At 46.4% G+C, this 20,482-nt stretch overlaps 2 protein-coding genes across 4 annotated transcripts in view; one reads left to right on the plus strand and one right to left on the minus strand.

The window, feature by feature from the left end:
- Positions 1–449: 449 nt before the first annotated feature.
- Positions 450–20,482, minus strand: part of meis1a (Meis homeobox 1 a) — a 45,719-nt gene continuing 25,686 nt past the window's right edge. For all 3 annotated transcript variants that reach the window (XM_037106383.1, XM_037106401.1, XM_037106392.1), the window contains 5 exons: positions 19,655–19,731; positions 6,632–6,690; positions 4,074–4,163; positions 3,233–3,346; positions 450–1,227 (listed from right to left, as the gene is read on the minus strand). In XM_037106383.1, coding sequence (XP_036962278.1) covers positions 3,288–3,346; positions 4,074–4,163; positions 6,632–6,690; positions 19,655–19,731 — 285 coding nt within the window. In that variant the 3' untranslated portion in view covers positions 450–1,227; positions 3,233–3,287. The remainder of the gene's footprint in view (positions 1,228–3,232; positions 3,347–4,073; positions 4,164–6,631; positions 6,691–19,654; positions 19,732–20,482) is intronic.
- Positions 10,937–17,681, plus strand: LOC119023185. Its single transcript, XM_037104927.1, has 2 exons — positions 10,937–12,749; positions 15,232–17,681. Exons 1-2 carry the CDS (start codon positions 11,079–11,081, stop codon positions 16,996–16,998), a joined length of 3,438 nt encoding a protein of 1,145 aa, XP_036960822.1. The 5' UTR covers positions 10,937–11,078; the 3' UTR covers positions 16,999–17,681.

Raw genomic sequence — 20,482 nt, forward strand, 5'->3', positions numbered from 1 at the left:
TGTCCCTGAAACTGTCGAAATGAAATATACATCTGTGGTGCGTTCAAGTGCACTTAAATTCTTGAATTAAGTAAAGTAAATTAATGTCCAGGCCAACAATCAGTCGTCCACGTCTAACTGTGGAGTTGGACCGCAGCAGGAGGAGTCAGAACCACCAGGAGTCAGAACCAGCAGGTGTCAGAACCACCAGGAGTCAGAACCAGCAGGAGTCAGAACCAGCAGGAGTCAGAACCAGCAGGTGTCAGAACCACCAAGTGTCAGAACCACCAGGAGTCAGAACCAACAGGAGTCAGAACCACCAGGAGTCAGAACCACCAGGTGTCAGAACCACCAGGAGTCAGAACCACCAGGAGTCAGAACCACCAGGAGTCAGAACCACCAGGAGTCAGAACCACCAGGAGTCAGAACCACCAGGAGTCAATAATAAAATCACAAAGCTGGAAACGAACTTGCTTCACTTTTTTCTTTTTATTTGAGAACTCAGAGGGTTTGTGGGTCTCGAGGGAAAAGACACGAGTCTATGAAAAAAGACAAACACACACAGTGTGAAAGTGAAACAGAAAAGTCTTTTAAAACAGGAAGTCCTGCAGACGGCGGCCTGTGACGACTCGTCTCTCGTCCTCGGAGAGTCCACGCTAACAGCGCTCGGTCACATGACCTCTGCCCGACATTTTTCAGAGCTTCAGTCTCTCGGAAAACAAAAACAATAAAAGGTTTGTGGACGCGTTCTGTTTCAAAAGAACTCGGGAAGATACAGACATCAGCTGCGTGTGTTCGTCGGAGGAGAGCAGGGAGGACGCTCTGCTGGTGTCAAAGTGTCCACTGAGGCTTCCGTAGTTGTAGTGCAGAGAGGATCAGGAGGTGAAATCTGCTGGACGACATTCTGGTCGGCTGACATCACAGGAAGCGATCAAATCCACAGACGCCACGTCGATGTTTGATCCAGAAGAACCCTCAGTGAGGACGCACAGCTGCTCCTGATTCCTTCCAGAACCTCCATCTGTCACCGCGCTCTCTGTTTGTGCTTCAGCTGCTGGATTTTAAGTCACGAGGCGTCTGCGGCGGCCGTGGAGGCGCGGCGGGGATCAGGTGTTTCCTGATCGGGGGCCAGGTGGATGCCCGGAGGGGAGGGGCCAAGGGGGAGGAGGAGGAGGAGGAGGAGGAGGAGGAGGCGTGAGGTCCTGCTTCACGCCCGCCAAGAAGGACTGCAGACCTGCTGAGAGAGTCCTGCAGAGGAGACAGAAGGCAGCCAGTCAACAGGAAGTCAAGACGCAAACACATCTCAGCTCCACATCTTATTTTGGCCTGTAGTGATAAAGAAAATAAAACTCTTCTTCCTTCTATCGGCTCTGATAATCTCTGAAGTTTACTCCTCGCTGTCATTCTGGTCTCAGACTGACAGAATGTATGAAGACTACAAGACAACACTGTCTACAAAGTATTTTTCTGTATAATTAAACTACGGCAGCGTCCTCAGGTTTGGACTCTCCGGCTCTCCGTCCTCTCAGAGAGCTTCATAAAGGAGCATTATCTGGAGAGCGAACCACACAGAGGGAGCTGGTGCTAACCAAACCTCTCCAGGCTGGCTGGCTCTGTGGCTCTGTGGCTCTTCTCGAGGTTTCTTTCTTTATATCCCAGTTAAAAGGTTTTTCATCAGTCGTCTCTGGAATTGAGGTTGTGTGATTGCGATGTGATTGTGATTTTAGGGTATGCAAATGAAACTAATTGGATTCGGACTCTTCACTCCACATGGCTGCTTGCATGTGTCCTCATGTGTAACTGACAGAGGAAACATTACACTTTAGCTTCTGATGATGAACCAGGGACGTTACGTTACATCTGGACACAGTGCTGCACTGATGTGTTGTGTGATGCACAGAGCGAGCGCACTACAGCCGGAAAACTTCCTGTTTAGCGCCCAGCTAACCTCAGTTGGGGTTTAAACAATTCAATCGTGCTGCTCATCTAGACTTTCCTGATGTTACTGGACCGAGAGCTCAAAGCTCAAACGAGTCATTTCTTTGTGGTTGAGACGCTCCAAAAATGTATCTGCTGTTTTATAGACGCTTCTTGGCCTCTGTGAAATCTGGCTTCAGAGAATCACGCTCTATGTGGAGGCTCTGATGAGCTAACACGCTAACATGCTAACTGAAATGACAGTCTGTCTTCAGTCTTTCAACCACGTCTCTGTTTATCCTCCAACAAAGGAGGACAGATACATATCGTCCTCCATTATCCACGAACATGCTAACCAGCCAGGAACACGCTCGCAGTAGCTGCAGCTCGCCATGATTGCTCGCTAACCAACTTAAAAAGCCAACTAGCGCAGCGGTCACAGATAATAAGCTACGACAGCTTCCTCCAGTGTGGACGCTGCAGCTCTCCGTCCTCTAGTTGGTTCTGATTCTCCAGAAGAAGGAAAATGGAATAAAAGGAGGCCAAATGGTCGCGGCGTGGTCGTGCCCTCATGTAGTGTGTGTGTGTGTGTGTGTGTGTGTGTGTGTGTGTGTGTGTGTGTGTGTGTGTGTGTGTGTGTGTGTGTGCATGCATGGCTGCCTCAGATCCCGGCTGACAGGTGTATTGTTTCCCGGGAGCCGTGAGTTCAGAGATGGCAGAGGGAAGAAAGACGAGCGTTTCTTCAGAGGACTCTTTAATTGTCTTGGGTCGGGGTGATGTTGCCGTCTGACTGACCAATCCCTCCTCACCCCGTCTCTACACTTCCTCTCTACACATTAACATCCTCCTAATCTCTCCTCCCCACGCTGCGTTCACTGACCCCACCCTACCCGCCTCCTCCTCCTCCAGCCTAATAATGAAAACTGCTTACGAGGTAATTGGACTCCGTGTAATCAAATAAAGAGATGAGAGCGTTCTGCGTCTCTCGCTAATGATCAGTTCGTTAGACAGAATGTGGAGAGGATCTCAGAGGATTAATTGACCTTTAAATCAGATGGAAATGGGTTTAATTAGCGAGGAGGAGCTGAGAGGAGTCGGTGAAGGGATGAGATGAGAGAGGTTTAGACGTCTTATCTTGAGCCTGCTGTTGTAGTACTTTGGGTCACCTGGTCTTTGTTGCTGTGCGGTACTGTACAAGTTTAATGAGTTTTTATAAAAAACAAGAAGAAAATCCTCAGGAAACAGACATTCACACACGATGAGTTGGTGCTCCAGGATAAAACAGACAGTTTGTGTGAAGTGTCCCTTTAAAAACAAGCTGACTCGTGTTACTCACGGTGGTTTCCTGGGTCGGGGGCGAGGCCTCTGGCTGCAGGGAGGTGGAGGTGGTGCTACATGTAGTGCCACTGTCCCTCCACACCCATCCCCATCCCAACACCACCCATCGGACCTGCAGGACAAACACACACACACTGAAACAGCTGAGCCTCCGTCACAAAGTACAAGTACTTCATTACTGTACTGCAGTACGTGTTTCATGTATCTGAACTTTACTCTGAGTATCTGTGTGACTTCTCCTCTCTACATCTGAACTTTCTCCTCCTCTCAGCTTCAGAACAGCCTCGTTACTTTAGTTTGATGCATCTGAGGTGAATTCTGGATTCTTGTTATTTCCCAACATCAGCAGACTGATGTGGACCAATCAGACGCAGCGAGACGAGACAAAGACGTAAAAGCCGTAAGAAGCCGTAAACAGACAGAGAGGGAGGCTGGAATGTGGAGAAAAGGCGTGTTAGTGTCTCGTATCTGCAGAGAGTTTCTGATTTTCTCTCTTTGTTGCTGCTCGGGACGCTTTACCAACCCAACATGTGTCTATTTGACGTCCTGGGAATGAGACTCAACAATCAACTGTCTTTGTGGTGCGTTCAGGAACAGCTGGGACAAATCCTACTGATTCTACCTTTAACTTTAATAGTCTTTGAATTCTATTAATATGACGTGAGCTTCAGTTAGCTTTGAGCACAAATGTCCTTCAGAGGGAGACTTTTTACTCTGATACTCTGAGTCCATGTCAGAGCCTGAACTCTGTTACTGTACTGGTGTGTGTGTGTGTGTGTGTGTGTGTGTGTGTGTGTGTGTGTGTGTGTGTGTGTGTGTGTGTGTGTGTGTGTGTTTACCAGGTGGTCTGATTCCCATGTGCGTCTGTCCGTCCATAACAAAGCCTCCCATTGGCTGACCATCTGGGCCGTACGGTCCTGCCTGGCTCACTGCGGACACGGGGGGAGAATTACGCTTTTTAATTATCTGGCTGCCTGCTGTCCCACAGTGATGACATCACTCTCACATTCACACTGCGAGGAGGAGGAGGAGGTTCGACAGCTGCCGTCCATCACACGACCATTTCCTTCATGAAGAGATCAGCCTCTCGTTAGCGTCCGTCTGTCCAGCGACAGTGAAAGATCTACACAACTTCTGATCGGATTCACTTTAACTTCACTGTGAATATTTCTGCTCCTCAGACAATCAATAACACGAGTTATTGATCCTCTGACTCCTCTTCTAGTTCCAACCTTTAGGAGAAACATTTCATTCACCGGCTGCTGGTAAATCATCCGTATGTCTGTTTCTTCCTTTACAGCGCTGTCGCAGGTCTCATGTACAACTTTTGTTCACCAACGTGGTTCTGGGTCCAGAACCGGTTCTATTTAAGGTTCCTGTAACCCTTGGTGATATCTCGAGAACCAGGAAGTAGAAGGGATTTGAGCTTCCAAATATGAGATCAGTCATACATCAGGATCCTGTCAGCAGAACGAACACGGCCTGAAAACAAACGCAGGCAGCAGATTGAATTGAATTGAATTTACTTTCCCAGAGAACGAAGGAGATCTGGTTAGTTAATGATGTCACTGAGTAAATGACACGTGAGCCGACTGTGCCTGTAGATCAGAGTGAATAAGAAAAGGACTTTACTGAAGTTGTAGCTTCAGTTTTTACTGTGAAAAAATAAGGCCCGATCTTAAAATGTCTGTTTTTAGAATGGAGTTTGGTTTAATGGTCTGTTCACCTGACACAGCTCCAGTTTTTATGTTAATAATATGACATTGTGTGTCATGTCCGTCCTCATCATATAAACGTTGCCTGGCTGACGATGGTATTTTGGATCCTAATGCCTAAAAAATACACAGGTTTCTTTTTTATTCTATACTGTAAATTCAGCAACTCTTAGAATTTTTATTGACTGCCATTCCAATGATGCAGCCACCAAAATGATTAGGTCTACACAGGTTTGTTTAAACACAGGTACACTCGCTAAAAACTGCCTGCTGACCCCAGTCATACTGCCCGAAGGTGAAGCAGCCCGTCTGTGATTTACATCTGAAGTGTTACGTCACAACTCCACCATCATCGGGACACGACAGTAAACACAGGCGAGCAGTGGACAGCATGGAGACTGCTGACGAGGTGACGTCGATCAGCGGTTTGTACATTTCACTTCATGAACCGGTCTCACATACACTTGGTTTGCCCTTCAGCTTGAGGACAAGCTGCTGGGTTTTGGTTCCAGCTTTAAACAAACCTTTTGGGTTCTGAACACGTTAATTTTTGGTTTTAGAAAATTAATAAACCTTTTTAAAAAATGAAATATACTTGTGTTTTGTTTCAGAGAGTACTGAGAGTTGGACGGACACGTTTTCGATCGTTGGTCATGTGATAATTAAATCAATAAATCAACGGATTTAAAAAAGCATCTCTACGTTTGTCCTGCAGCTTCACAAACATCTTTTATATTCATTTACTATATTTCTGCAAAACATCCAACAAGCAGCAGTAATGTTGCATTCAAGTGCACTCAGGTTTTCGCTCCACTTGTTTACGATGTCATTTATTTCCTTGTTTTCATCTGCAGTCTGATCTTCGGAGGGAGGAGACGAGGAGACGAGCAGGAGGGAGCTCATGAATCAATGATGAGGCGACTTTAAAATGAAATGCATTCGTCCTCGTGGGGAAATTATCTCGATAAAGTTTCATCTTGACGAGATGTGTCTCTGAAAATTCCCATGATTCAAGTCTTTAACAGTTTCTCATGGCTGGTCGCTGGGCGGTGTATCCATGCCTTTGTGTGGAAGTCAGCCCGGGGGTTAATGCTAACAAAGCTCACAGGCCAAAAGGCTAGCGGTACTTTGGCCCCGCTTTAGCCAAGCTCCCATTTGTTTTAATCCCAGGTTAAAATGTTCAATGGAGTGGTCAGTCAATGCGATTAGCGTCTTTGTCTGGAGCTAATCCTGCCGGGGTTTAGAGGCCATTCAATCCAGGAGTTTAAGCCTCTGTGTTCACTTTAACACACCGAGGAGCCGAGAGAGCAGAAGACCCGGTGAGCAGGAGGAAGTTCTGCATGCAAAGTGTTTACAGCCTGCAGCGACGGTCAGGGTTCAGAGTATAAACACATTATATCATACGAAAAGATTAAGTAGTGTCTGTCTTTAACAAGATGTTTCACACGGAGCTCCAACTCAACTACAACAGTGAAGTCCTGGTTTTACACTGATCAAGTCACACAATCACCTCATGACATCACTGTCAACAGTCACCTTTATAATATCAGAATCTCAGAGGTCAGGTTACTCTTCCTGGTACACACCGTGATACGATCGTGCATTAAATCTGACTATTTCTAACAATGTCCATCACAACTGCACCGAAGCGTCCTGATAAATATGAAGCCTTTAAAACTCGCCTGCTCTGTTGGACTGGTCGATCATCGGCTGAACGATCCGCCGCCTCGCGTTGATGAACCTGAGGACAGGAAGAGGAGAGACACGGTGACAGGTTATAAATGAGGCGGACCAGCAGTGTTTGTCTGTAACGCTGCAGAGAAACCTCGACCTCCTCTCTGCTAACAGACGCAGAGCTCTGACTCACTGTGGGTCATTAAACACATCACTGCACACAATGTCTCAAGTTTGTCTGTCTCTTTAATGTTTTCTATTTCTATGACTGGAAAAAAAAAAACAACATAACAAACACATGAAACTTGCTTAGTGTAACTTTTGACTTTTGGAAACCGAACAGTGACTAAATCTGACATCTGGCTAATAGAAACCAAACTGTTTTAGCTGTTAAACTGTTCCTACAACTGGTCCAGTTTATCAGCTAATGACGTTTGGTTTAGGTTAGCTCATTGATTCTGCTTCACTGAGCCAAATGTTCAGTTATTAGCTGACTGATTGGGTGTCAGTGACTCAGTTCAGCAGCGTCAGGTTCAGCAGCTAAAGCTACTAAGTCCAGGTTAACTGATGGAGGAGTTTAGCAGCTAATACAATTTGGTTCAGGTAAGCTAAACATCAGGTTTAGCAGTTAAAACTGCTTGGTGTTCATTAACACAAAGTCAGTTTAGCAGTTGAAACAATATGAGTTAGGCAGCTAAAGAAAATTAGGTTTTTGTTTGCTAAAAGTCAGTTTCAGCAACTTTTTATTACCCAAAGTCATCACAGCAGCTCAGACAATGAGTTTTTGAGGTTTGTTTCAGCTTTTGCAGCTCAAGTAATTTGTCACATCAAATGAAAATAAGCTTCTTGTTATGTTGCTGAACTTCCCTCCGCTCAGCTGACGGTTGACTAACTGAAAACTACTGTAAACGACGGGATAACAATGAACGCTGGCAGATTTCAGCATGTCTTTTTTGATGCCTTGACATTACTCGTCCACAGGTAACACAGGCTCACTGTTGACTCTCTGGGTTAACACAGTCAGGAAAGTGAAACCAGAGGCTGAAGTCAGGCTTCAGTGTGGCTGCAGCAGCCGTTCGTTCACACATGTCCCCTGCTAAGTATACTCTTGAAAGCCATCATCCTGGTATGCATGACCTCTGACCTGGCACCTTCTGTGACCCCCCCCCCCTTAACTCCTCATGTTCCCCCTACCACCTCCCCTCCACCAAGGAGCGTTCTGGTCTTCCTCAGCTTAAAGCCTTCTCAACCGCCCGTCGACCCCTCCTGACCCGCCCTGGAGTGAAAGCTCTGTGGTTTCCCACTTGATTTATGTCCCTTACAACCTCCTCCCCACCCTCACCCCACCTCCTCACCCCCGGGTGGGACGGCTGCATTTCAACTTCTTCGGAAAAGAGGGAGGAGAAGGGGTAAAAGAAGAAGAAAAAGTGGGGGGCGAGCCTGTTTCCTTTGCAGGAAAACAAAAGCCATAGCAGTCTATTCATGGAGTAAAAAGGCGGTAGGAGGAGGAGGAGGAGGAGGAGGTGCAGGAGTAAAGTAGAATCTCTTTCAGCTCCAACAGGACGCTGAAATGTGTTACAGACTGAGCTGGAGAGCTGCAGTAACTACTTCAAGTGAAATATCTGGTGCTGTCTGGTCCGATAACGAAGGAGTGTCCTCACTGAACATCTGAAAACACTTTATCTTCTCTGGACTCAGAGTCACATCAGCACTGCATGATTCTCCAAATTATTTTCTTTTTGAAGACATCTCTACTTTAAGAATAAAAAACTTAAGAAATAAGGAGAAAATAGTCTCAAAGGTAACAAAGGAGCACTCTGAAAAACGTCTGTGGTTACTGTAATGAGCCACAACATCATTAAGAAATGATGGATGATGGTTTGTCTGACTGATTCTATTTGTTTATTATTGAATACTATTGCAAACAGTGGCAGCAAACACATGCTGCACGCTCCAGCTGTGTCATTGTTTACGTGAAATGGATATTGATGACATGTTGTTTATGAATATTGCACAGAGAAACAAACAAACAATAAATAGATAAAGAGTTCATGTAGTTCGTCAGAGACGAGAGGAATAAGGAGAATCGAACTCTCTCAACAGGAGTTGTCTTCTTTTGAAGACACATTTCATTTGTTTGTTTTGACAAACAAATGTTGAAAAACTTGCCTAGTTTTTGGATCTAGCTCACTTGGTTTGTTTTTTGAATGCAGCTTTTGTTTTAATAAAGCTCACCTTTTGTTCACCCTGATCCTGCCTCCTGTCCAAATCTGCATTTGGGTCCATCCTCTAGTTTTCCCATTACCCCCCTCGTGACAGAATGACCGGACCTAACATGAACCCAGCAGATGCTAGAACTCAAGAAGGACTTGGTTAATTGGCCCATACTAAGAGAGGATCTGGACTTAATAAAACTCTTCTCAGAGGCTAACAGACTGAGGGAGTAGGTGGACAACATGCATGGCGTAGGATACTGGGTTGTTGGAAACTACTTGTCCTTTAGCCTCTCGCCTAACCTGGAGGTTGGTAATAGCCAAGCAGGCAGCATCCCCGAAGCTCCCGGGTCCGCCATGTCCCGAGGTTCGAAACCAAAAACGGAGGCCTCTTGGAAACATCCAACCGTTTCCAGTGACTCTCCGTCGGCTCCCAGGCCAACCGATTCTAGCAAACCTCCGCCGGCTCCCAGGCCGAAAGCTGCCAGCATCTCTCCGCCAGCTTCCAGGTTGCTGGCTCCCGTGAATCCTCCATTGGCTTCCCGGCCGACACCTCCCGGGGAATCTCCGTCGACTCCCAGGTCGACAACCTCCAGCGACTCTCCACCAGCTTCCGGGCCAACGGCTCCTGTGAGTCCTCCGTCGTCTTCCAGTCCAACACAACAGTGAACCTCTGTCGACTACCAGGTCGACAGCCTCCAGCGAATCTCGGCCGGTTCCCAGGCCGACAGCTGTCAGTGCCTCTCCGCTGGCTCCCAGGTCACCGGCTCTCAGGAATCCTCCGCTGGCTCCCTGGCTGACCGCTTCCAGCGAACCTCGGTCGGCTCCTGGGCCAACTGCCTCCAGCATCTCTCCGTCAGCTCCCAAGCCGCCGGCTCCCAGGAATCCTCTGCTGGCTCCTGGGCTGACCGCTTCCTGAGAACCTCCGTCGGCTCTCAGGCTGACAGCTATCATCAACTCTCCATAGGCTTTCTGGTTGCCGGCTTCCAGTGGTCCCATGTCGGCTTCCAGGCCGCTGGCTCCTGGTGATCTTCTGTCAGCTACCAGGCCGCTGCCTCCCAGTGAACCTCCACTGGTGGCCTTGCCAAGGTCCAGGGTCTTCCTGCCGCAATTTGACCTCTAGAGGATCCCAGTCTTCGACTTCACCGCCAGGCTCCAGAGGGCCTCCAACATCGTCACTTCTGCCGGCTTCACGTGGGTCCCAGACCTCCAGAGGGTTTCCGCTTTCACCGCCAACTTCCAGAGGGTCTTAAACTTCATCGTCACTGTCGGCTTCCAGTGGGTCCCAGCCCACGCCCCCAAGAGGCCTCCAGAGAGTGCCAGCCTGTGCATATGCCTTGTTTCCCTGTGGTATGTGTTTTTTGGATTTTGATTTCTTATCCCTGAGTTTGTTTTGTTACTTTGCCTTTTTACTAGTTTTTGGAACTAACTCCCTTGGTTTGTTTTTTTGTATGCAGCGTTTGTTTTAATAAAGCTTTTTCGTTTTTCTCCCTGATCCTGCCTCCTGTCTAAATCTGCATCTGAATCCATCCTTTAGTTTTCCTGTGTTACCCCCTCATGATAATTGTTTTATCAAGTGTTTAATGAGGTGGTGGCCTGTGAGCTCAGATAGATTCAGATTGGCTGTAAGTGTTTCATTTGTTCCACAACGACCTCTGAAAAAGGTGATCCCGAACATTTCTTTCAATACTGCCATTTGTCATTATTGTTGTGGTTTGGACTCCAGCCATCTGGTAGATTTAGAACATTTATTAAAATGATTTATTTTTACTGTTTCACTTGTAATATTTTAGTGCACTGGCCTTTTAACACCAAGTCTTAACCTTCAAACAGCTCAATCATGTTGTGACGACCAACCGACATGTTCTCATATGTCCTCAGTTACACAACGTCTTTCTGTACTCACATTATGGAGCAAGCACTACTTCATGCACACACAAACACACACACACACACACACACACACACACACACACACACACACACACACACACACACAGACCCTCCTCTTCCTGGAATGACTCACAGCTCGAGCCCCTCCCCCTCTTCCTCTCACACAGCAGCTCTCCTTTGTCAGTGTATTTCCTGGTTCCTCCCCTTCACATCTGCGGTCTGAAGGACAGTGTAACTGAGCTGACCGGCTTCATTTGTTGCGCAAACACACCCTGTCCAGATCAGAGCTCAGACTAGTTTCTGTTATCTTAAAGTTAAGCTCAGACGGTCATTGACACTGAGAGGTGAAATGGCACAAAAAGGAGTTCAGCTGGACCGAGAGACTTTCTCTTGTTCCGTCTGTTTGGATCTACTGAAGGATCCGGTGACTATTCCCTGTGGACACAGCTACTGCAAGAACTGTATTAATGATCACTGGGACACACAAGATGAGATGCGGATCTACAGCTGCCCTCAGTGCAGGAAGAGCTTCACACCGAGGCCTGAGCTGGTGAAAAACACCATGTTAGCAGCTTTAGTGGAGCAGCTGAAGAAGACTGGACTTCAAGCTGATCACTGCTATGCTGGAGCTGAAGATGTGGCCTGTGATGTCTGCACTGGGAGGAAACTGAGAGCTGTCAAGTCCTGTTTATCCTGTCTGATCTCTTTCTGTGAGAAACATCTTCAGCCTCACTTTGAATCTCCTGCCTTTGAGAAACACAAGCTGGTGGAGCCGTCAGAGAAGCTCCAGGAGAACATCTGCTCTCGTCACGATGAGGTGATGAAGATGTTCTGCCGTACTGATCAGCAATGTTTCTGTTATCTCTGCTCTGTGGACGAACATAAAGGCCACGACACAGTGTCAGCTGCAGCAGAGAGGACTGAGAGGCAGAGAGAGCTGGAGGGGAGTCGACACAACATCCAGCAGAGAATCCAGGACAGAGAGGAAGATGTGAAGCTGCTTCAACAGGAGGTGGAGGCCATCAATGACTCTGCTGATAAAGCAGTGGAGCACAGTGAGAAGATCTTCACCCAGCTGATCCGTCTCATGGAGGGAAGACGCTCTGATGTGAAGCAGCAGGTCAGATCCCAGCAGGAAACTGAAGTGAGTCGAGTCAAAGAGCTTCAGGAGAAGCTGGAGCAGGAGATCACTGAGCTGAAGAGGAAAGACGCTGAGCTGAAGAAGCTCTCACACACAGAGGATCACAACCAGTTTCTACACAACTACCCCTCACTGTCAGCACTCAGTGAGTCTACACACTCATCCAGCATCAACATCCGTCCTCTCAAGTACTTTGAGGATGTGACAGCAGCTGTGTCAGAGCTCAGAGACAAACTACAGGACGTCCTGAGAGACACATGGACCAACATCTCACTGACAGTGATGAAAGTGGATGTTTTACCATCACAACCAGAGAAGAAAACCAGAGCTGACTTCTTAAGATATTCACGTGAAATCAAACTGGATCCAAACACAGCATACAGAAATCTGTTCTTATCTGAGAGGAACAGAAAAGCAACATACATGAATCAACAACAGTCTTATTCTGATCATCCAGACAGATTCACTTTGTATTATCAGGTCCTGAGTAGAGAGAGTCTGACTGGACGTTGTTACTGGGAGGTGGAGTGGAGAGGAAGAGGAGGAGGAAGAGTTCGTGTTGCAGTCGCATACAAGAATATCAGGAGAGCTGGGAAGTCACATAATTGTGGATTTGGATTCAATGACAAATCTTGGGCATTAGGATATGACAACATCAGTTATGAGTTTTGGTACAACAACATCCAAACTCCCGTCTCAGGTCCTGAGTCCTCCAGAGTTGGAGTGTACCTGGATCACAGTGCAGGTATTCTGTCCTTCTACAGCGTCTCTGACACCATGACTCTCCTCCACAGAGTCCAGACCACATTCACTCAGCCGCTCTATGCTGGACTTTTTCTCTCAGGTAATGACTCCACTGCTGAGTTCATTCCAGTCAAATAGACAGAAGTCATGTCAGAGGAAACACTACAGCTGAACACTTCATGTTCTCAGGCTCTGGTCCAGTTTTAGACTTTGGTCCATTTTTCTTCTGTAACTGTATTTCAGAAAATTAAATGAATCTTAAATGCATGAAACATGAAACAAGAATTTTGAGCCTGATTTCATCCAATGTTCAGAGTTCAGTTCTGGACATTTCTGATGAAAGTACATTTCATTTGAATATTTAAATGTACATTAACGATATGTCAGTAATCATCAGGGGAAGTTTGATGTGATATCTGTTGGTTCACGTCACCTGTGGTGTCTCCAAGGGACAGTGTGTTACATTGTGTGTTTTTGTCTTCGTGTTTGTTGTTTGTTGTTTGTTGTAGCGTTTCGTCACCTGTCAATCAAACATTCTGGGCGGTATTTCGACATCGTGTCAGCTGTCGGCCTGTAAATGTTAAAGTTTGTGCGGCCAAACAAATGTGGTTGTTTTTGTTGACATGCACGTTGGAATGAGGAACTGTGAGGTTTTGTGTAATAATCACGATCATAACCAATAAGCAGAGCGTTGATTATCGCCTTGTGCATGTGTGAGATTCAAACAAACTGATTGTGTGGATGAAGTGAATCTGTTGCTGAAATCACTGAGTCCCTGAACAGACTTTACTGATGGACATGTGAACAAAGTGAAGCTTTAAATCATGAATAAACAAATGTAAACAAAGTTTTTTCCTGTCATCTTCATTCAGGGTCTCATACAGAGCTGACGGACAAAACATGAAACTAATATGAGAGTATGACTGAGGCAGTTTTCCTCCTGAAGCACCTCAAAGCTCACGGTTCATGTTGAGAGCAGCAGAGTCACTCAGTCTCTGTCCTTTACACTTCATGGATAAAACAGCTTTGTCACAGAGAAGTTTTCTTCTCTGAGTTTTCTCTCACTTGTCGCTTTTTACAGTCAGCATTTAGTTTGTGCTCTCAGTCAAAGATGACATGGACAAAAAGCAACCTGTCTCCTTGATGCCGCCCTGATCCATCACACTGTTTTCTCCTGTAAGCTGGCTGCAGCATGACTTAAACATGTATGTGTACAAACAGACACACACACAGAGGAGGGAGGACATTCTGGAGTTTGGCTCTAAAATGAGAGAACCTCCATTTACAAACAGGGACACCTTCACTTACGAAATGACTGATAATATAAAAATGAAACATTTCCTGTTTGTCTGACAACATCAGATCCAGACACAAATCATCTCTGCAACTACCGGCCATAAAATCAAAGGACATTACATTTCATGTAGATGTGTCTATCGTCTCTATCCTGGCTGATCAACTGAATTGTAAAAGGTAGATTCATGTGGTGAAAAGTCAATGGAGCATTTAGACAACAATGCAACGATAAAATAAGTCTTTAAAAGGTTTCGACTTACAGAGAGCTGTAAAAATGGAAGAAAATAATCAAAATAATTGAGTTCATGGTAAGTTGTGACTTCACTGTCTGAGCCGTCAGACATTATAGGAAGTCGGCAAAAGAAAATAAGTATATATTTGCGTGTCCATCCCCTACTTTCATGTTAATATTTAAGGTTGTTTCATTGTCAACGTCAGCAAAACCAAGGAGCTCATTGTTGATTTCAGAAAAAAGGAGGTTAAGACACCCACCCCGGTCTTCATCAGTGGAGCTGAGGTGGAGCAGGTTCTAGGTTTCTTGGAATTGGCAAGACTGACAATCTGTCTTGGTCATCACACATCACTAACCTTCGGAGAAAGGCTCTACCTTTTACAGGATCTAAGGAAGGACTATTCCAGAATAAGATCCTGGTTGACTTTTACAGAGGAACATCACAAACTGTCATTGGTCATCACGGCCCGGGACGGCTCTACAGCGGGCTGATGAAAACCGTCCAGAACATTGCTGGTACCATCTACAGGACATCAGTGACATCAGTGAAGTGAGACGTCTGCAAAGAGCCCAAAGACACTAAAAGATAACACCCACCAGGCTGTTCACCCTGCTGCCCTCTGACAACGGATGCAGGAGTGAAGCTGCTGTACCACCAGACTACACAGCAGCTCGTTTTTAGTTTGTGCTCTCAGATGACACGGACAAAAAGCAACCTGTGTCCTTGATGCTGCCCTGATCCATCACGCTGTTTTCTCCTGTAAACCGGCTGCAGCATGAATTAGACATATATATGTACACACACACACACACACACACGATCATGTGTTGCAGGTTTTATTGGAGGCTTGGTTGTAAATGAGAAAACAATTTCAGAGTCTCAGAGCTGCTCCTCTTCCTGGAATGACTCACAGCTCGATCAGCCCTCCCTCCTCCTCCTCCTCCTCCTCCTCCTCCTCCTCCTCCTCCTCCTCCTCCTCCTCTTCCTCCTCCTCCTCCTCCTCCTCCTCTCTGTCAGTGTATTTCCTGGTTCCTCCCCTTCAGATCAGCTGACAGACCTCATTCGCTGCACAAACACTCCCTGTTCAGATCAGAGCTCAGACTAGTTGCAGTTATCAGGAAGTGAAACTCAGACGGTCGTTGACACTGAGAGGTGAAATGGCGCAAAAAGCAGTTCAGCTGGACCGAGAGACTTTCTCTTGTTCCGTCTGTTTGGACCTACTGAAGGATCCGGTGACTATTCCCTGTGGACACAGCTACTGCAAGAACTGTATTCAGTCTTACTGGGATGAAGATGAGAAGAAAACCCACAGCTGCCCTCAGTGCAGGCAGAGCTTCACACCGAGGCCTGTCCTGGTGAAAAGCACCATGTTAGCAGCTTTAGTGGAGCAGCTGAAGAAGACTGGACTCCAAGCTGCTGCTGCTGATCTCTGCTATGCTGGAGCTGAAGATGTGGCCTGTGATGTCTGCACTGGGAGGAAACTGAGAGCAGTTAAGTCCTGTTTAGTCTGTCTTGCTTCTTACTGTGAGAAACATCTTCAGCCTCATTATGAATCAGCTACATTTAAAAAACACAAGCTGGTGGAGCCGTCAGAGAAGCTCCAGGAGAACATCTGCTCTCATCACGATGAGGTGATGAAGATGTTCTGCCGTACTGATCAGCAGTATATCTGTTATCTCTGCTCTGTGGACGAACATAAAGGCCACGACACAGTGTCAGCTGCAGCAGAGAGGACTGAGAGGCAGAGAGAGCTGGAGGGGAGTCGACACAACATCCAGCAGAGAATCCAGGACAGAGAGGAAGATGTGAAGCTGCTTCAACAGGAGGTGGAGGCCATCAATGGCTCTGCTGATAAAGCAGTGGAGCACAGTGAGAAGATCTTCACCCAGCTGATCCGTCTCATGGAGAAAAGACGCTCTGATGTGAAGCAGCAGGTCAGATCCCAGCAGGAAACTGAAGTGAGTCGAGTCAAAGAGCTTCAGGAGAAGCTGGAGCAGGAGATCACTGAGCTGAAGAGGAAAGACGCTGAGCTGAAGAAGCTCTCACACACAGAGGATCACAACCAGTTTCTACACAACTACCCCTCACTGTCAGCACTCAGTGAGTCTACACACTCATCCAGCATCAACATCCGTCCTCTCAACTACTTTGAGGATGTGACAGCAGCTGTGTCAGAGCTCAGAGACAAACTACAGGACGTCCTGAGAGACACATGGACCAACATCTCACTGACAGTGATGAAAGTGGATGTTTTACTGTCAAACCCACAACCAGAGCCGAAGACCAGAGCTGGATTCTTAAGATATTCACGTGAAATCACACTGGATCCAAACACAGCAAACAGACAGCTGTTGTTATCTGAGGGGAACAGAAAAGCAACACGCACGAGTCAACAACAGTCTTATTCTGATCATCCAGACAGATTCACTTGGTGGCGTCAGGTCCTGAGTAGAGAGAGTCTGACCGGACGTTGTTACTGGGAGGTGGAGTGGAGAGGAAGAGGAGTTGGTGCAGCAGTCGCATACAAGAATATCAGCAGAGCAGGGAGCTCAGATGAATGTATATTTGGATACAATGACAAATCTTGGGCATTAAAATGTGATAATATCAGTTATGAGTTTTGGTACAACAACATCCAAACTCCCATCTCAGGTCCTGAGTCCTCCAGAGTTGGAGTGTACCTGGATCACAGTGCAGGTATTCTGTCCTTCTACAGCGTCTCTGACACCATGACTCTCCTCCACAGAGTCCAGACCACATTCACTCAGCCGCTCTATGCTGGAGTTTGGCTTTTATATTGCGACTCCACTGCTGAGTTCATCAAATCAGTCAATCAGTCTGAGTCAATCAAATAGACAGAAGTCATGTCAGAGGAAACTCTACAGCTGATGTTTTATTTCAGACGACTGGACAGAAAATGTCTTAAATACAGTATATACATACATACATATAGTTCAAATTTATCTTCAGATATTCATTTAAGGTTAGACACATGGTCTATTCTTTGGACATGATTGTACTTAAAAGAAAGAGTGATGTTTATTTTTTATAAAGACATGATTATTTCCGTGTGTGTGTGTGTGTGTGTGTGTGTGTGTGTGTGTGTGTGTGTGTGTGTGTTGCCCACTGATGTGTGGACAGTAGAGACAACAGTATTGATGTGTTTAAAATAAGAAATGGACATCGGAACTGAAAAATGATTACACTGGGGAATGTTTTTGTTTTATACCATGATTTTGGAAATTTGTAATAAAGAGACTCGGGAGTGAAGATGTCGGTTCACTGTTTCATTCACTGATTTGGTGATTCTGTTTTCCAGGGTTTCATCCAGGAGAGTTGAGAGCAGTGAACCTCAACAAAAACCATTTGTTACTCCAGTTACACACTTTGAAACTCGTAACACTAACATGCTAACTGATTTCCAGGGACCACAGACGACACCCCTCTGCAGCCCAGCAGGACTTTTCCTCCACTCAGAGCTCAAATCACCTTTATAACTTACAACTTACAACTTTTTCTTACTCAAAAGTTTGGAAATGAAATCGTTATCGTGGAAATAATTTATCAGCTTCAGTGAAGGTTTAAACAGAGCAGCTACACACACACACACACACACACACACACAGCTTGTGAAACAGTCGGTAGCCCCGCCCACCCCGGGTGTCATTCTCAGGTCACCCTCCTCCTCCATGACGGGTGTGTTTAAATAAACCAGTCCAGCTGTTTGCCATGAAAATGCCATTTACACCAACTGCTGCACCACACACACACACACACACACACACACACACACACACACACACACACACACACACAAGCACACAAACACGCACACACACGCACACACGCACACACACACAAGCACACAAACACGCACACACACACACACACAAACACAAGTGTGACATGAAAAAAAGCTGTTGAAGTAAAACTACGATGAAATTAACGACTCAGTGTGATCAGATTAAAGGTGAGGAGGAGGAGGAGGAGGAGGAGGAGGTGAAGGATAACAGGAAAGAAGGAGAGATGAAGGTGGAGAGGAGGAGAAAATGAGAGGAGGAAGAGGAGATAACCAATGAGGGAAGAGATGAGATGAAAGAAAGAGGAACAAGGGAACAACTAGGAGTAGAGAGGAGGGAACAAGGATAAAATAGTAGGAAACTAGGAGAAGACGAGAGAGGAAGCAAGGAGAGGAGATGAAGAAACAAAAAGAAGGGACAAAAAGGAAAATGAGGACGCAAGGAGAAGAAATAAAAGGAAGCAAATGGAGGCGAATAAGAAGAAGATGAGAAAGGAAGCAGGAAAAGAAACAAGAAGATTACATAAAAATGAAGGAAACGAAGGAAACAAGGAGATGAAATAAAAAGAAGCAAAGGAAGGTAACAAGGAGAGGAGAGGAAACAGAAAAGGAGAGGAGGCAAGGAAAGGAAATAAAACTGAACAAAAGGAAGGAAGGAGAGGAGATAAGAAGAAACAAGGGGAGGGGATAAAAGGAAGCAATGAAAGGGAACAAGGAGACGACAGGAAGAGCGTGAGGAGAAATCACGTGAACACACACACACACACACACACACACACACTCGTCTCTGCTTGCTCGTTTACTCAGATTCTGCAGAATCGGCGCCCGCCGCTCCGGAGGTGTTACCACAGCGGGAGCAGCACCGACCGGCGGCGTCTCCTCTGAGACGTTCACATTAAAGACAGGAAGTTGAATTCTTGTGTTTCTTCTTCTCTGGAGAAGCGGAGCATCACGGCGCTGACAGAGGCAGCAGCGGAATGCAAATGATATAAAATCAGCTCCACGACATTAAAAACACGCTGCCGGTTTATTCTGCTCATTCAAAGTAAATGTAAATCTGCGTCAGGCGTCAGCTGACTGATCGGCGCCGCTCACGTCCTGGTCCATGTAAATCACTGGTTCTGTGTGACAGAACTTTATGGGAGAGTCATGCAAATGTTTCCTGACACGTCCACTGATATCACCGCACACACATCAAAACTACATTAATCATGCTGTTGCTGTACAATCTGATGGTGAACGTGTGTGACAGCCACCACATGATTGCCGGATCAGTTAGTATGAAATGTTGGTGTGGAAGTTTAAAGCTGAATAAAAGAGAAATACACCAGTAAACTATCCAGTGATGGAATGTAACTAATTACAAATCTGACATACAACAAATTGACATATTTAAGTATTTTCATTTCCTGCTCCTCAGATTAGCACAGGTCACCTTCACCACTGATGCTAACAACACGTTAGTGGTTCAATTCCCTGCAGTGAAACTTGCTGATGGTTCCTTTTCTGTATCGGTAAACAGGAAGTACCCGACAGGTCTCTACCTCCACCCTCCCAGCTCCAATTAACCGTCCAATTAACGACCTCCTCCCCTCTCTGCTGTAACTGGAGGATGTTTGGAGTGGAGTCAACCCCACAGGACTCCAATCATTAGCTTCAGGTTGCCTCGGGTTCACGAACACGGCGAGCGCGTGGCGTCGCCGCCGACTCACCAGTTGTTGACCTGCAGGATGGTGAGGCCGGTGTCCTGAGCCAGCTGCTTCTTCTGCTCCTCCGACGGGTACGGGTGCTGCACGGGGACAAAACACAAAACACGTTAACGTTAACGCGCTGGAGAACACGGAGAGACTGTTTCCTGTTGTTGTTGTTGTTGTTGTTGTTGTTGTTCAGGTCGTCAGTGTGAGTCTCAAAGCTGCTAATTAGCGTTAAAGGAGGGAGGCGGGGCCAGACTCATTAAGGGAGCATGAAATGGAGCATAATTAATGAGAAGAAATGGTGAGCCAATTAGAGAGGGAAGTCAAGTGAAGAGAGAAGCTCTGTTAATGAGCCCGTGTGTGTGTGTGTGTGTGTGTGTGTGTTGGGGGTCGTTAGAGGATGTCAACAGGCCCGAGGCTGCACAGCTCCATCCCTGAAGTGTGTGTGTGTTCATCTTTTAATGTTTTATGATCGTACATGTTCGCCTGTATTGATCTGTATGAGTGTGTGTGTTCCAGTCTTTCTGAGCTCTTTGAGATCAGAGTCATGATGTTGTCAGGTTTCATTTGAACTACAGCTGAAACTAAAGTTGCTGAGGCTCTCAGCAGATCACACTCAGCACCGTGAGGATGAAAACATCCGGCTGCAGGAGCAGCGACCTGAACAACAAACACCAGACGGAGATGAAGAATCTCCGCCTGAGCTCAGCGAGAGGCACCGAGCCGTCTCTGGTAACAGCTCTAAATAAACCGTACAGGAGTGGACAGGAGAGAGAAGTTCACGCGGAGCTCTGCCAAGATACGCAGCGCTGCGAACAATAAATAAGGTTTCACTGCAGCAGCTGA

This window comes from Acanthopagrus latus, chromosome 1 (assembly GCF_904848185.1).
Source record: "Acanthopagrus latus isolate v.2019 chromosome 1, fAcaLat1.1, whole genome shotgun sequence".
NCBI classification, from domain to species: domain Eukaryota; kingdom Metazoa; phylum Chordata; class Actinopteri; order Spariformes; family Sparidae; genus Acanthopagrus; species Acanthopagrus latus.

What these genes read in the sequence shown, in the direction of transcription:
- LOC119023185 (XM_037104927.1), top strand. Translation starts at nt 11,079, where the DNA reads ATGGCACAAAAAGGAGTTCAGCTGGACCGAGAGACTTTCTCTTGTTCC. An exon ending in CTGAGTTCATTCCAGTCAAA is followed by an intron (nt 12,750 to 15,231) that starts TAGACAGAAGTC and finishes CTCCCTGTTCAG; the next exon opens with ATCAGAGCTCAGACTAGTTG.